This window comes from Etheostoma spectabile, chromosome 7 (genome assembly GCF_008692095.1).
Source record: "Etheostoma spectabile isolate EspeVRDwgs_2016 chromosome 7, UIUC_Espe_1.0, whole genome shotgun sequence".
Taxonomy (NCBI): Eukaryota; Metazoa; Chordata; class Actinopteri; order Perciformes; family Percidae; genus Etheostoma; species Etheostoma spectabile.
Window position 1 is genome coordinate 21,142,359 of NC_045739.1, and position 15,013 is coordinate 21,157,371.

General features: G+C 37.1%; 1 protein-coding gene across 1 annotated transcript in view; it reads right to left on the bottom strand.

The window, feature by feature from the left end:
* Window positions 1-448: 448 nt before the first annotated feature.
* Window positions 449-15,013, bottom strand: part of LOC116691877 (scavenger receptor cysteine-rich type 1 protein M160) — a gene marked incomplete in the record, with an annotated part of 22,767 nt that continues 8,202 nt past the window's right edge. Inside the window, 13 exon segments of the mRNA XM_032519777.1 lie at window positions 449-2,285; window positions 2,419-2,559; window positions 3,576-3,665; window positions 4,726-4,884; window positions 5,073-5,187; window positions 5,404-5,591; window positions 6,339-6,614; window positions 7,968-8,258; window positions 9,685-9,987; window positions 10,832-11,143; window positions 11,284-11,589; window positions 13,231-13,542; window positions 13,679-13,835. Coding sequence (XP_032375668.1) covers window positions 2,098-2,285; window positions 2,419-2,559; window positions 3,576-3,665; window positions 4,726-4,884; window positions 5,073-5,187; window positions 5,404-5,591; window positions 6,339-6,614; window positions 7,968-8,258; window positions 9,685-9,987; window positions 10,832-11,143; window positions 11,284-11,589; window positions 13,231-13,542; window positions 13,679-13,835 — 2,838 coding nt within the window.

Below are 15,013 nucleotides of genomic sequence, written 5' to 3' on the forward strand. Positions count from 1 at the left end.
AAGGGATTATAGAAAATATAGTGCATGAAGATGAAACTGTATTCAAAATGTTTTTAGATGAACCAGAGTGTTTGGCTTTAATTTTGTTTATGTTTTGTAGTCCAGGGGCACCGTTGGACTTTGTGTGATAAATGCCGGGCAAAATCACAACAGTTAATTAATAATAAATCAACAAATTATGAAACAAATGAACACATTCAAATTAAAGCTAATTTAAGACATTATACCTTTGTTAAAGATTAGACCAGCAGGGTATTTCAGGCACAAACGATGTCATGTGAAGAAAACGGCTTATTATGCTGTGTATCAAACTATATATGAGAAAGATAACATACAGTTTGATACTCAACATCTGAGCCGTTTTTCAAAGTCCCCGGAGTCTACTAGGCATTGCAACATGCAAGTCGAGAATAAATCCTAAAAGTGGTAACATAGAGCGTACACAAAGTCTCGGTAAAGAATTTAATGGTGCACAATAATGCCATTAACACAAGGCTGGTACAATGTAGCAGTGTCACAAGATACAGCAAATGCTACAAAGCTCATGCTGTGGTGCACTGAATTTAATTCTGAAGTGCAACACGTAAAAGCAACATCTAGAAACTTTCAGTTAATAAAAAATAATGCAAAGTATATTTTACAAAGAGATCACATAAAAGAGACAGTATTTTTCTTTGTTAACATTGTTTTTAAAGACAGTTCTGAACACAATGCAAGAAAAAAGATTGTGACTAAATGAACATTTGATTCATGTTTTATAGAAGATGTTTCATGGGATTTCTTTTTTTTTAATTAAGCATATTTGCTTTATTGCTAATAGAGTTAGTTAGATGAGACAATTGATACCATTATATTAATCTTCTCATCTAACTCTCTACAACTATTTCTTAAAAAATAATAATAATCTAAAAATAATGTCTCAGTGTTATACATTCTTACAAAGCGTATAACCATGTGATAATATGAACTGAGCTTACTGTATCAGACGTGTTACACACAAGGAGTTTGACTCATGTAGTAACATTTATTTCATTGTTGCTTTCTCTGTGCTTCCTGGCTGCTATAGGCCTTCTTCATATAGGCGTATTGATTGCAAGTGATAAACACATTGAAAAACTACTGCAAAAGTAATCTCTCATTAAATATTGCATCAATCATAATATCTCTGTACAACTATTGTACATACATCAGATTTTTTAACAAAAGAATAAAAAAATCATATACAGTCATTACAACATTTGGAGTACATTCCATAAAAGCCATAAAATCAAACTAGTGGCAATACATTGGTGTGAGCGGTGTGTACAGCACACTGATGGCGTCGCAAAACAACCCGAAGAAAATGTGATTAAAAAGCATCAAAAAAAGCATCAACTAAAGTCAAAAAAGTGTCTAAAAAGCTTTTAAAAAAGTTTTCAATTTCAGTTTTGACACGGGAGGACAAGACAAGGGATAAACTCAATATTAAGGTTACTTTAAAGCAGTGATCTTCAATGGGGGTCAATGCAAGTGGGGCCTCTAAATTAGTCCTCCTTTTGGGAGTTTTTTTTTCAAAAATCAAAAAGTCTTAACTTGAAGCCAACATACTGTATTATTAGCAAGTAAAAATCCCCATTCTTACTGGCCTATAGGTCAGGCAGTCACTAGCCCTCCACAGATACAGTTTATCCTAAGAATTCAAAGTGACACATGTATGTTTTAACAGTGAAGAGTGATTTACAACAACCATAGGCTATTTTAATTTCTGTTTTAAAGGTTTAGTTTACCATGTACAAAAGGTTTGTATAAAGGTTTTAGGCCACCCTGCACATTAGTGTAGGCCCAGTTTAATATGCAACTTCATTTCATACAATATACAGTATATCATGGGGGGTCCCTGCTCCATCTCTGTCAGTTAAAGGGTCCTTGGTTTAAAAACCGTTGAAGACCCCCGCTTTGAAGTTTATTTGAACCACTTTTTCATATTTCTGCTGCATAAGAAGCTTCTCTACAGTAATGTTGTTTCACTATAACATGGACCTATTGAGTAGCTTTTTTGTAAAATGTAGCCAAGTTTTTGGAAATGTATTTCTGTAGCCTTTACACCTAGTTTTTGGCTCACCCGTCCTGGCCTGGCACTAGGTAGTCGTCATCCCCCTCCACTAATCCTTGAGGTACTTCTGCGTCGCTTTCAGGTGTTGTTTGGGTGCTGTTATGGACTTCAGCCTCAGTTTGAGTGATTCCAGGGCAGGCTTCGATGTCGTCGTAATTCTCCTGTGGGTCGTCCACCTCGTAGGTTACCCCATCTGTTGAGAAGAAAAACAGTAGCATGTTAAAATTGCTCATTCTGATTGCTGACAATGTAAGAATTTGACAAATTATAGGTCTTCAAGTGTAAAAAAAAAAAAAAAGATGTCAATAAACTGGCTCAAAACTTTCCTGTGCTTTCACTGGGATCACCCTTGTTGATGTCAGTGGCGGCCTGAGAGGTCAGGGGAGTGTCATCAATGTCATCGTAGTGAAAAGAGGAAGTGCTCTGTAAGTCATTCTCCGTGATGACTTTAGTCTCTGATTCGAATCCTGCAAGAACAACGGCAAACTAACACTTAAACAAATGCTATCACATCTGGTCCTTTTGGTGCCTAAACTTAACTGCCACAGCCCCTGAAAGCAGCATCACCTTGAGGTGCTATTATACTTTTTAGTCTGTTATTCAATTTTTTTTTTTTTGCATATGTATAATATAAAGTACACTCCCACAGACAATTAATAAAATTCCAGCCCAGTTTGTTGTATGTGATTTACATAGGTGCTGCTTGAGCAAGCAGCTTGTTTAAATTCGGTTGACCAATCACAACAGAGTGGAACAGCTGACCAATGAGAGCAAACCGGGCTTTTCATGAAGCCGGAGCCCAGAGCTTAAACCCAGTGTTTCAGGCAAACGGAGCTGCAGCAATAGGCGCTGTGTAGGCACAATGTTTTTTGAACATCAAAGCATGTAAACCTATTCTAGTAGACCCCAAGAGTGCAAATAGGAGGCTGAAAAGGAGTATAATAGGAGCTCTTTAACTGTCATCATGGCGGTTGCCTCATTCCACAGCACACTATACAAATTGGTGTGCGTAGCTTTTTGTACAAGATCACACAAACCCATTCATGAGAATGTTTTGTACTATGATATAGCTTATATGATAATATAAAATTGAAATGCAGTATTATTATATAGAGATTGAAGTGACATAATGCAATGTGAAATAAGACACTGCAATTCTCATGCTTCTAAGAGCTCTAATCAAAAACTGAAGCTTGATGCTTGGTGCTTTTGGTTAGTGCGTGATCTCATAGCGCCGCGATCGAGCTGCTGCTCTACCCGGGGCGTCCCATACCGACACTTTCTGACACGGACCCAGCATCAGTACAGCATGTGGCTGTTTGGGAGTCAGAACTTATTGATAACTCCTGTAGTAATGCCACTGGTAACATGCAACAGAGTCTGGAGTGCAGCCGGTGATCACTGTTCTACAAAATGATTTAGGAGATTACAAAAATAAATAAATACCAATAGTAAAAATGAATGAAGATGTTTTAAGACTCACTGCTACGATTTAGGGCCTCCATTTCATTGTCTTTGACATCCTCGTAGTCGCCACTTTCAAACGCCACTTCTGCTCTTGACAGCTTTCTCGCTATTTCAAAAGAAAAGTAGACAATTAGCAAAACAACAACTGTCTCTCAGCAAGGGGACATGACAAGAGCTGGTTACTTTAAATAGCAATACATTAGTGGCACACATTTAATAAGTTAGGGAGCTTGAATATACAAATATTCAGTTTTTTTTTAAATGTGTAAAAATTACAAAAAATAGACCTTACAGTTCTATGGTAAAAAAAAAATGAAAAATGAAAAACCTGTGTACCATATAACAATGGAACTTCCTTCTTTAAAGAAAACTACTTCGTTTTCACTTATAAAAAGATAAATACATCCGTTAAGTTATCATAATTTCTATTATGATAACTTAACTATTCATCTTGTATGATATGCATTGAACTGTTAAAGTCAAGTTTAATGTGGTGAAATATACATTTCCTTGGTTATATCAAATTAGTGTATAGAGAAAATCTGTTTTCACACGTGTAAATATTCTTCATTAAACAGTAAAATGCCAAAGAAATATACAAGATTTCATGTGCGCTTCAAGCTACACACTGTATATTTCAAACACAAACACAAACTTAACAAAGACACGTGTTTTCTGTTATTTTAACAGAATGTATTTTTTGGCTGCCAAAGCTGCTGGAATATTACTTATTACTTTTGACAGTGTGGACAAAAGCAGCAGTGATGGCATTATTTTAATAATCAGTAAACAGTGAGAATTTTGTCAGCATGCAGAAAAATTTGCCTCTTGTGGCTAACGGCTCCAGTTCACCCTCTCTAATACACCGGGAGGATCAGGATGACTAAATAGATTGAATGAATTTGATAGGTCGTTTGGATTGGTACACTTGTTCGAGACAGTTCCTTAAAGGCGAAACAAATCGATTTATTTTTATTTATCATCAGGTACGGAAGAGGATTAGGGCCACTGGTAAAAAAAAAAGATGTGAGTTCTGACTTTATTCTCAGAATTCTGAGATTAAAGTCAGAACTCACATAATTTTTTCATCAGTGGACCTAATCCTCTTCCCTGATCAGGACTAGGCATTACTAACTAAGTTAGATGTGCTGGAATGATATACTCACATGCGGCATTCACAGCTTTTTTTTTGGCTTTCTTGACCACGCAGATCCGTACAACTAACACAATCACTATGACCAGAACCAGACTTAATGTTACAGCCAGGATGATAGGCATGGGGGACGTAGGGGTTTGGACCGTTTTTTTTATTTCGGGGTCATACTCTGAAATAAAACACAACCACATACTGCATTTACTATATATTACAGAAATTAGTTTTATGTTAAATGAAATCAAATTCTACAGATTCAAAAAAGAGCCCCTGTTCGCTGTTTTTACATGCAAATGAACTGAATAAATGTTTTTGGGAACCAGTTGGACTTTTTTGGAGAGGATTCATGATTTGTGTTACCGTCACAGTAGATCTCAGCTGGATGGACTTTTGTACAACGTTTTCGGTGGACACAGAAACTGATGTCCAGGTGATCTTCGGTGCATGTCAGCGATGTTTCCATGTCTTCAGGGGCCTTGAAATTTAAATTCAAACTTGTCTTTAGAGTAACACCTTTTCATACATAACAATGTAGAGTCTGTCAGCAAACAATGCTGACAGGATTAATTATAAAGACCACATAATGTATACTGCAGTAAAACAGAAAACGCAAAAGTAAAATTATACATATGTCTCAATCCTTATTCAACTAATGAGTGGGACAAACAAAAAGTGGAACATGAAGATTTACCTGTGGTTTGCTGTTAATTGTGTTTTTATCCACTGTTTTTTTGTGTCCACCACAACCAAGTTTTTGACAAAGTATATCCTTATGTTTATCGAGAAATGAGTTCAAGGGACACACTTTTTCCCTTTTAAGTCCATAGTTGACTTCAATCTGACCTCCACATTTTTGGGTTGTACTGAATTTAACATTGTCTGTAAAAAAAAAAGAAGAAATGTCTCTGGGAAGTAAAGGAATAGTCCCGCATGTTAGGACTATCCAAAAATCTTAAAACCAAAGTGTTTACTTAAGCTTTCACATAGAATCAACAAACAAAGTATAGAATGTGTATTTGTGAGCTTGAGAGGAGCTGGTTTGCATTTATTTTGGTTTTGGTTTTACTTCGAACAGAGATAGCTAGGCTGGCTGTTTTACACTGCTCTGCATCTTCATGCTACGCTAGGCTACTTGCCTCCTGGCTAAAGCTGACACAAGAGTTGTAACAAACTTTAAATCTTACTCTCGGCAGCACAAACGGAGAGTTGCATAATGCCAAATGTCAAGCAATTTCTTTAATACTGTAATAAATAATCCTGATTCTGTATTTGAATTGATTCACCATTTCAGCTGCAAAGATACAAAAATGCATACAACTTCTTATTTAAAAGGCATCAACAGAGGAGTAATGTGTTTTCCATTAGTTGGTGATCACCAAAATTATTTTTATTCTGATAAAATGTAAGAATCAAAAATAATTTGGGGATGATAACGTCAGAGGGCCCTAAGAACTTAATTTGGATCACTTGTGAGATTTCTTCTTTGAGGTGTTGAAGTAGTGTTTAAAGTAATATGAATGGCACTTTCTTAGACGGGGGGACTGGACTGTGACTTTTTTATGATTCTGATTTCTGATTCTGAAATCTTTTTTGAAATCATTTGTTTTAAAGAAAGCACATACTTACAAACACAGTGAATGGACACCAATTTTCCTTGACACTTGTCCTGGAATCTCTTGCATTGGCCAAGTTTGTAATGGTTGCCCTCACAGCTGACATGGTAGTACTTCTTATTTGCCAGGGCCTGTTTACCACCAGATGCACCAGCTATAGCGTTGCCACAATTCTGTTCTTGGCAAACCTTTAGAGAATATTCGTCCTTCCAGTTAGTAACGCACACCTCAACGTCATTTATCTTCACTGCACCATGACATCTGTCTGAAAGAGTGACTGTGGGCTTATCTAAGGAAAAAAATAACAAGATCAAATTTTTAAAGGAGCAATAACAAATTGTACTTTTCTGGATGGCCATATACGCTGTATTACCACGTTTAACAATCCCCCCCACAACTAAGCTTCTCTCTTAACCTTTGTTGTGCTATAAAAACAACAAAAAAACTAAAAAGCTAAAGACATGACAGTATCACGTATATGTACAGAATGAAACAAAAAACAATGGGAGCTAAGCGGCCAGTGCCAGGACAGCAAAAGTTAAAGAACTGAAGAATACAAATTAAAAAAGGAGGTGTATGACCGGGAAAGGAGAAAAGGCCTTGTTAAAGATTGCTGATATTTGAGCTCAACTGCCAAACAAACACAACCAGCTATGGCGAAAGTTTGTTAATTAACAACACAGCATGTTCTCATGAACCATACATCTGAAAAGCTATGAAGAGATAAGCACTGTAATCCGTATGGTTTCCACATTGCTGTTTTGGTGCTATGGGCTCCACGTTAACTGCTGCTGTATAAGAACGTGGCTGGCAACGAAGGGAGATGGTCAGGAAGGATGAGCGGGGGGGCGGAAAAAGACTTTCACCCATGAAATGTCACCTGGGAGTCTTGTAATACAAACCACAATCTTTTTCCCAAACCTAACTAGTTGGTTTGGTGCCTTTCAGTAAGGTTCTTGCCTAAACTAAACCATAATCTCCACCGAAGGGACCGGCTGGTCACAGTCACTGTTCCTCAGGTAACTGAACCACCACCCATCGCTGATCTGACGGAGCACCATGCGGTGCACCATAGCCGACGCACAAAGCTCTGTAGCGGTTTATAACATCTACCAAGGGTCACTGATACAATGAGATGTGACGGAGGTCGTTAGCCGTGTCACGATGCTCTGTTGCTGCTCAAACAGCTAGCAACTGCAGCTCTGTGGCACGGAGCTCTGTAGCTGATGTCAAGTGATAATATCATACGTTTAAGTCGTCAACTTTTCATACGATCATATCATATCACACAAACCCATTCGTGAGAATGCATTGCACAACCTCGACTGTGTCATATTTGGTTTAGTCAACTGTGGCAATGCGCGTGCATTAATGTTGGGGGTGGAGCTTCTGGAGGTGTGTGTATGTGTGAATGTGTGTGGGGGGGGGCTCATGTATTTGTTTGCCAGTTCAGATATAAACAATCTTTGCAGAGCATCGCTTAGTACATATTTAATGGTCAATTAAAATAATTGTGTATCTACTGCACCTGTAAAAACGAAATTGCTAACTGTTTATGTTACCCACGTTAAGGAGTTTTTTCAAGGTTTAAAATGTAACGGCAAAGCTTCTATGATCATTTGACAGCAGAAATAAACCATACCTTGACATTCGACAAAGAGCTGATTCTGCATTTTTGATTTTGTTTGCTTTTCACATTCCCAGATGTTTTCTGGATTCTTCACACCTGCACAGCTGAAGCTAGTGATCAAGCTAGTTTCCAATTTAGTTGTCCTATTTGAAACGTATTGACCGCACTCCAGATTCTGGCAAAGTATCTTCCCCTCACGATCTGTCCAACCTTCAGTGGAAACAGCACTTATTTTGTTCTGCGAGTGGACAGACACAGCTCCACTACAGGCTGTTCCAAGAGTCAGCGCCATCTTACGCCAGTCTGAAAACACAGCAGGGGAGAATGGAAGGGGTGAGAGAAGGTTTAGCAAATGCAAAACTTACAAAAGTTCTGGTAACACTTATAAATGGGAAATCAAAACTTAATTGAACTTAAGTTAGTAGTTTTTCTACTGTTAAAAACAACATAATCATACTTCAATGTGTACTAATTGTTACCTATGCTAACGTATCAGACTATTGTTGCTCACATATGTTAATGATTAAGAAATTGTTTATAAATAGTCAATAAACAATACTTGGATGCTATCAGAAGGTTGCATCTGATGTACATAATACCTTGTTAAGAGTTAATGATAAAAAACCTTGTTCCATAAACATTGTTTAGATAGATATCAGTGTACAAATAATCAAATAATCCTCTCTTATATTTAACATTAAAAAAAATGAATGGGGCCAAATGACTTTGATTTGACTTGATGCTTCATAAACCACTTATTAATCATTTACTTATTAAGGATTAGTTCCAACTTCATCACAGCCATCCAAATTATCTGTGTCGATGGTTGACAAACAATTATTAATCATCAGCAAAGTATTACTTTATCTATGTTAATGTAAACACTTATTTTACAGTACACTAAACTAATGCTAAAATACAGCATAAATAATAGAATTACTAATAATTAGTAAGCATTATAAATCAGTTAGTCGTGGATGTAAAGTTTTACCACATAAGCTAATACTTGAATTGTTGGCCAAACAAAATTGCCTCGATTAAAGTTTATGTTTAAGTTTACATGTTGAAGAAATGGTTTGATGTTTTGGGAAATATGCATATTTGCTTTCTTGCTGTGAAATAGATACATAAATTGATACCACCCTCGTATCTTTATGTCAAGTGGGAAGCTACAGCATAGCTGGAGCTTGGCACAAATAGTGGTAGTGAGTGCAAGACTTAAAAAACCAAAGCCAAGAAATAGTCTGGCACTTTGTTTTTTTACACTTAGGTTTTTGTATGATCAAACAATATAAAATGTTAATTAACAAGCTTTAGATGGGCCGTGAGGCAGATTTGTTTCCATTGGATGGCAGCTAGCTGTTTTCTGCTTTAGTCTTTGTGCTGAGTTAAGCTAACAGTCTCCTGGTGGTACCTTCATAGTTGTCTTACAGGTATCATAGTGGTATCATTTTTTTCTTGTCTTTTCAAAGCAAGCAAGCACATAAGTTAATTTACCAAACAAAGAAGACAAAACAATTCCTCTAAAAGAAGGTCTAAGAAATGTTGGAATGCTATAAGAAAAACGTCCTCTGAAAATTACCCGTCCACTTTTGAGACTAACACATCGCAAAAATGTCCAATATGAAAGGTTCACATAGGGAAAATATTACAAGACACAAGATGCAGTTTGACAGGGACAGAAGACATTTTAAAAGTGATCAATCTGAGACAAAATCATTAAACATACTGGAGCATTGAAGGCCGCCACGTTCGCAGCTTTTCTTAGAAGTGGTTTTGACATTGCATGATGTTATTGACTCTGCATTTTCCTCACACTCAATTTTTTCAATGACATTATCCACTGTTAATTCAGGTCCGAAGTAGGGAATGGTTTTTCCAGCCGTGCCACATTGTTCCCCACAGATGACCTTTTGCGTGTTGGTGTTCTCAAGAGCTGTCTTGCAAACTGGGAGCCACTGGTCTTCGTACTTCACCAACACATTCCCAGAACATTTGTCTCTGAAGGAAGAAAATTTGGACTTGACACTACCTGCAACAAGACCATGCAGAGGGTACAGAGTTAGAACCTCAGGTTATTTACGTCATTTGTTATTTTAATACAACAAACAAGAAATACATCGGCTGGATGGTATATGGTGCAGCTGTGATGTACATGCACTCTGTGAATTTATCATATCTGTCTCATTGTGCCATCTCCCGGTCATAAGCATGTACTACAACACAACAATACATTATAAACACATTTTTAACTGTGTAAACTGAGTGATATTACTGTTGCAGTATTATCAACCAATAGGTCTACAACTCATTGAAATGTCTTTGTTTATGACCAATGTTTGCTTACTTTATAAGACTTTACAACATATAGACCTGGCTATTATATAATTATATAAATAATACTAAAACATATTTTTCATTTTGGTCTGACAATGTCTCTCTGAATGTGTGTGTATATGGATTGGATACATGCCTAGAGACAGCAAATGGGAATCCTTATTGTGCTGTGTCTACATTCATGTTTAAAAAGGCAATATCAACTTTATGCAAATGTAATATTAATTATTAATTAATCTGGGCTTGTTTGACACACATTTGGTATTGAGAGTTGTTGCACTGTAGTTTGTATCAAATAGGACACACATTTAAGAATTTGAAATAATTTTGGAAAACAAGAGCCATATCAAAACAAAAACAATATCACCTCCTTGACAAAGGTTTTACAGGTAAGATATGTATTCATGTGGAAATAGGCATTTTGAGCAGGCGTGGATTAATGAGGGATTCAAGCTGACCAAAAATAGTCACTGCAGTCATAATATAATTTAAAAAAAAGAAAGTAAAATACTGCAAATATATTAAAAACAATCTATTACCTGAGCAAACAACGTAGGCTTGGCGAGGGTTACAGATGTAATTGTTGTCATCATTTTTAATGAAGATGCTCTGGCTCAGGCTGGTCGTGCTGGCTGTAGTATGCAACCCCTTAAAGATCACCTTGCTGTTTCTAGTACTGTCCTTGAAATTGAGTTTGGGATCTAGGATTCCGCTCCCACAGCCCAAGTTTTTACACAGCATCACAGACATGTGGTCTGTCCAGGTGTCTGCACACACATCCCCACACTCTCCATTTGCACAAACATTGACATGCCCCCAACACTCATTGGTCAGGTTCACCTCAATTTTTTCTGTTGGGGCAACCAAATGGCAAACAGACCAAAGGGATAAGAAAGTTATTTGTGGACTTCATCAGCTGATTATTTCCAATCTAAGCATTGCATACACATTCATTATGTTACATGTCTATGTTTCAACACTGTCGCATTACCTGTGCACGTCACAGTGGCAATAGTGTCACTGTAGTTTGATGGGAGTGTTGTGTTTTTACAGTCCAATAGAGATGTGTCGTTGGAGGAGCAGGTGTAAGATTCACTCCAAACTTCCATCGCATCAGCGTTAGGGGTGGAGGTAGGGAGTGAGGCTTCCCCACAGTGCATCTGCAGACACACTGTGTTGGCCGAGTTTTGGTCCCATGTCTCCTTAGAGCCGGAGAGCCAGTAGGTTTTGTTCCTGTGCTCTATCCCCACCATGCCAGAACAGGAACTTTTTCCTGTCAGAAATACCACCTTGTGCTCTGACAGGGACAAAAGAAATTAAGCCTGTGAGTATTAGATTATGATAGACGGGAAAATTGTTCAGGGTGTCCCTCTCTTCCTGGCAGTCTGAACAAAATGCTTCAAAAACTGTAAAAAAATTCCACAAAAATGTCAAAAGGAGCAGAAGAAATTGATAAAAAACATCAAAAAAGTGACAAAAACATTTAGATAAAAGTGACATAAATGTCAAAATGTTGACTCAGAAACACAAAACGTTTCATGGTCAATGGAAAGACAACACAAGGGTTAAATTCAAGTTAGCCATTCTGTAATTAAATATCCACCATGTTGCTTACATTATATTGACATATTAGAGTCATATAAGGCAGGTAATGATATCATACGAAGCAGATGGAATGCCGATAAAAGAACTAAAGATACACATAGACTCAAGAAAATCAACTGATAATGAATGTTTTATGACAATAAAGTTAAAATAAATTACCATAAAATAGTGACATGAACAGGAACTAAGAAGTGATGTGATAACAGGAAAAGGAAAGATATTCAATTTAGGCCATCTTGTAAAAGTGAGTGTTAAGGAGACACTCAAACGCATAAAACAAAAGACAGAGAATCATCACCCGACCCCCAGTTTCATCTCTTCCGAGCATCTTTCAGCTAATCCATTTGCTTGTATAGTCTGTAACTTTACTGCAGCCTCAGCAATATTATTATCTTTGCTTTCATCCAGCAAAACAGCTCTGATAAACCCCACTATATGAGCGCTACATGTGCTCACTGCTCAGACAGATAACGGTAGCAGCTAGTTTGTGATCACAGTGGAGCTCAGATCTTCAATAGGGAGTCTGGCACCCCTGGGGGTCCTAAGAGTCACTGCAGGGGGGGACCCAATTCTTGTTTATTCTTTGAAAGATTTTTCTAAAATTAAAATGCCTAAACACTGAATTCAAATAACTATTTCTTCCAGAGGGGCAATTGAAAATAATTGAACATAAATCCAACACCAGTCTGCCACGTGTTTTTGTTTTTTTTGCGTTAAAACATCAAATAGAAAATGATGCCAACAATTATTATTTTAATAGCTTTATTCTATGCACTATGTAAAGGGCTTGAGGCCACCCTACACGTTAGTGTAGGCTAAGTTCAATATTCAGCTTAATTTTATGTGTATGCAGTAGGGGGTCCCTGCTCAGTCTCTCTTTTGGTTGATGGAAAAACATTGAAGACTCCTGCAGCAGAGTATTATTTATTTTACCTTAAGAGCCACCTGGAGACATGTCAGGTATCCTGAAAAATTACTTTTTAAGCTGGTAATGGATCAATGCAGCATTTACAGCTGCTGCCTCCAGGTGGCAATATAATGACAAACAGTTGTGTTTTTAATTAGTGCTACTTTTCACTGGGTGAGATGATTAAAGGGCTAAGAAACAACAATTTCCCACAAAAAAAAAACTGTAGAACCTTTGCATAGGTCTTTTGATGCCCTCTTTCAGACTCTAACGTCAAAGGAAGGACAGATTTGAGTTCACTTGAGTGCATTTATACACACCTCCATTCTCTGAATGACAGTATGGAACTGATGAATGACACAACAAAAGAAAGTCAAAGGCCAAAACAGATGAATGGAAAAATCAAACCAAAAAAAAAACACTCACCCTCACAGGTTATTCCTACTGCCACCGGATCCTTGGCCTGGTTTTTTGAGTCAGCTCCTATACACTCAGATATATGTTTGGCATTTGGATTGCAGTTTACAGTTTTCTTCAGAAAATCATTTGAACCATGGCTGAATTTTTCAGGAGTGCGGAGAACTCGTCTACTCCCGCAGTTCAGTTGTTTGCAGACAGCGTCTGAATTGGCCTCGGTCCATCCATCTGCATTGACCCTCTGGAATTTGCCCTCATGCTGGATCTCCACTCTCCCAGCACATTTACCAGGGCCGTCCAACAAATTCACCTTTATACTATCTGTTCAATGGCAGCAAGAGAATTGTCAAACACGGTACACAATATAACATTGCACAGCTGTCACATTTTTAATTCCAACATATAGTTAGGGTTTAAAAAGACCAGTGCATCACATGTGATTCCTGCCATAACTCACCTGCACAGACTATGTAAGCAACGGAAGAACATTGGACACGGGAGTTGTAATGCTTGGCTCTGCAGTGCCAGAGCGAGGCTTCATTGCCTTTGCAGTTCACATTGTCCATTATTCGTATTTTCGTACCGTGAGATGTCTTTGCCTCGTAACTAATCACCTAGAAGAAAAGCATGAATTTTGGATAAATAATGTGGTTTATTTTGCCAGTCATTGGCACTGCTCATTTGTATGAAAGACTAAGACATTTAAACAAGATGAGGAGATTGAAACTGTAAAAATACTAGGTATGCATTAACTTGTAAATGTAAATATCCTCAGGAAAATATGATATGAGTGATAAAAGTAAAAGTGCTCAATGCAGACAAATCCTCACATTTTAGAAATTGGAAACAATCCAAAAAGTTCTGTCAATCAAATAAGTGTTCAATCTTCTAAACCTTTATGCTCGACTTGTAGGCTGTTATATTGTTGGGCAGTGATGGATTGATGATAAAACATCATATTTTATAAAATACATGTGTTTTGTGAGCAAAAATCTTAATTTGTAAAGTAACTAGTAATTTAAACTGTCAGATTACTGTAATGTCATGAAGTAAAAAGTACACTCTAAGAAATATTTGTGTCTGTCTGTGTATATTTAACAGAAATGGTCCATAGAACGTCATTAACAGTTGTATTTCTGTTGTTTTTTTACATTTCAAACTGCATAATCTGTGCTCCGTCAACTTTCGTCATCCACAAGCGATTGTTTTTGGAGTTAAAAAAGTCTGACATGTCGCTTTTTACTTTTTCAAAGTCTTAGGTTAAAAGACGTTTTTGTGTTTCTTTGTTTTTCACCTTTTGATGTTTTTTTGTATTTTTTTTGTTGTTCTTGTTTTTCCCAACATTTTGTACATTTTTTGACATCGGGGGCTTTTTTTTCACAACATTTTTTCAATATTTTTGGAAGTTGTTTTTACAGTTTTCAGAAGTTTACTAACTGGGGGAATTTCATAAAGGCTTGATAGAATAAGCATTTTGTCAGAATGCACTATTGACTATCTGCTTAGAACCATACGATAGATAGAACAACAAAATGTAACTCTATAAAAACATTCATTATTAATTCAAATTGTTTTCATTTTGAAAAAAAGGGTATGTCTGGATGTGAGACACATTTTCTATAGGCTCAGTATGCCTTTAAAAAGAATACTTTTCCAGTGCTGAGTCCATGGTATCAGGATTTGAAAGTGGCAGTGCTCTGAGCCAATGTAGATCATAATTCTCATAGCACTCATAGGAGGGGGGCAATAATGTTTTGAGGGGGGGGAGGGGGAGGGGGCAGTGACACACCAT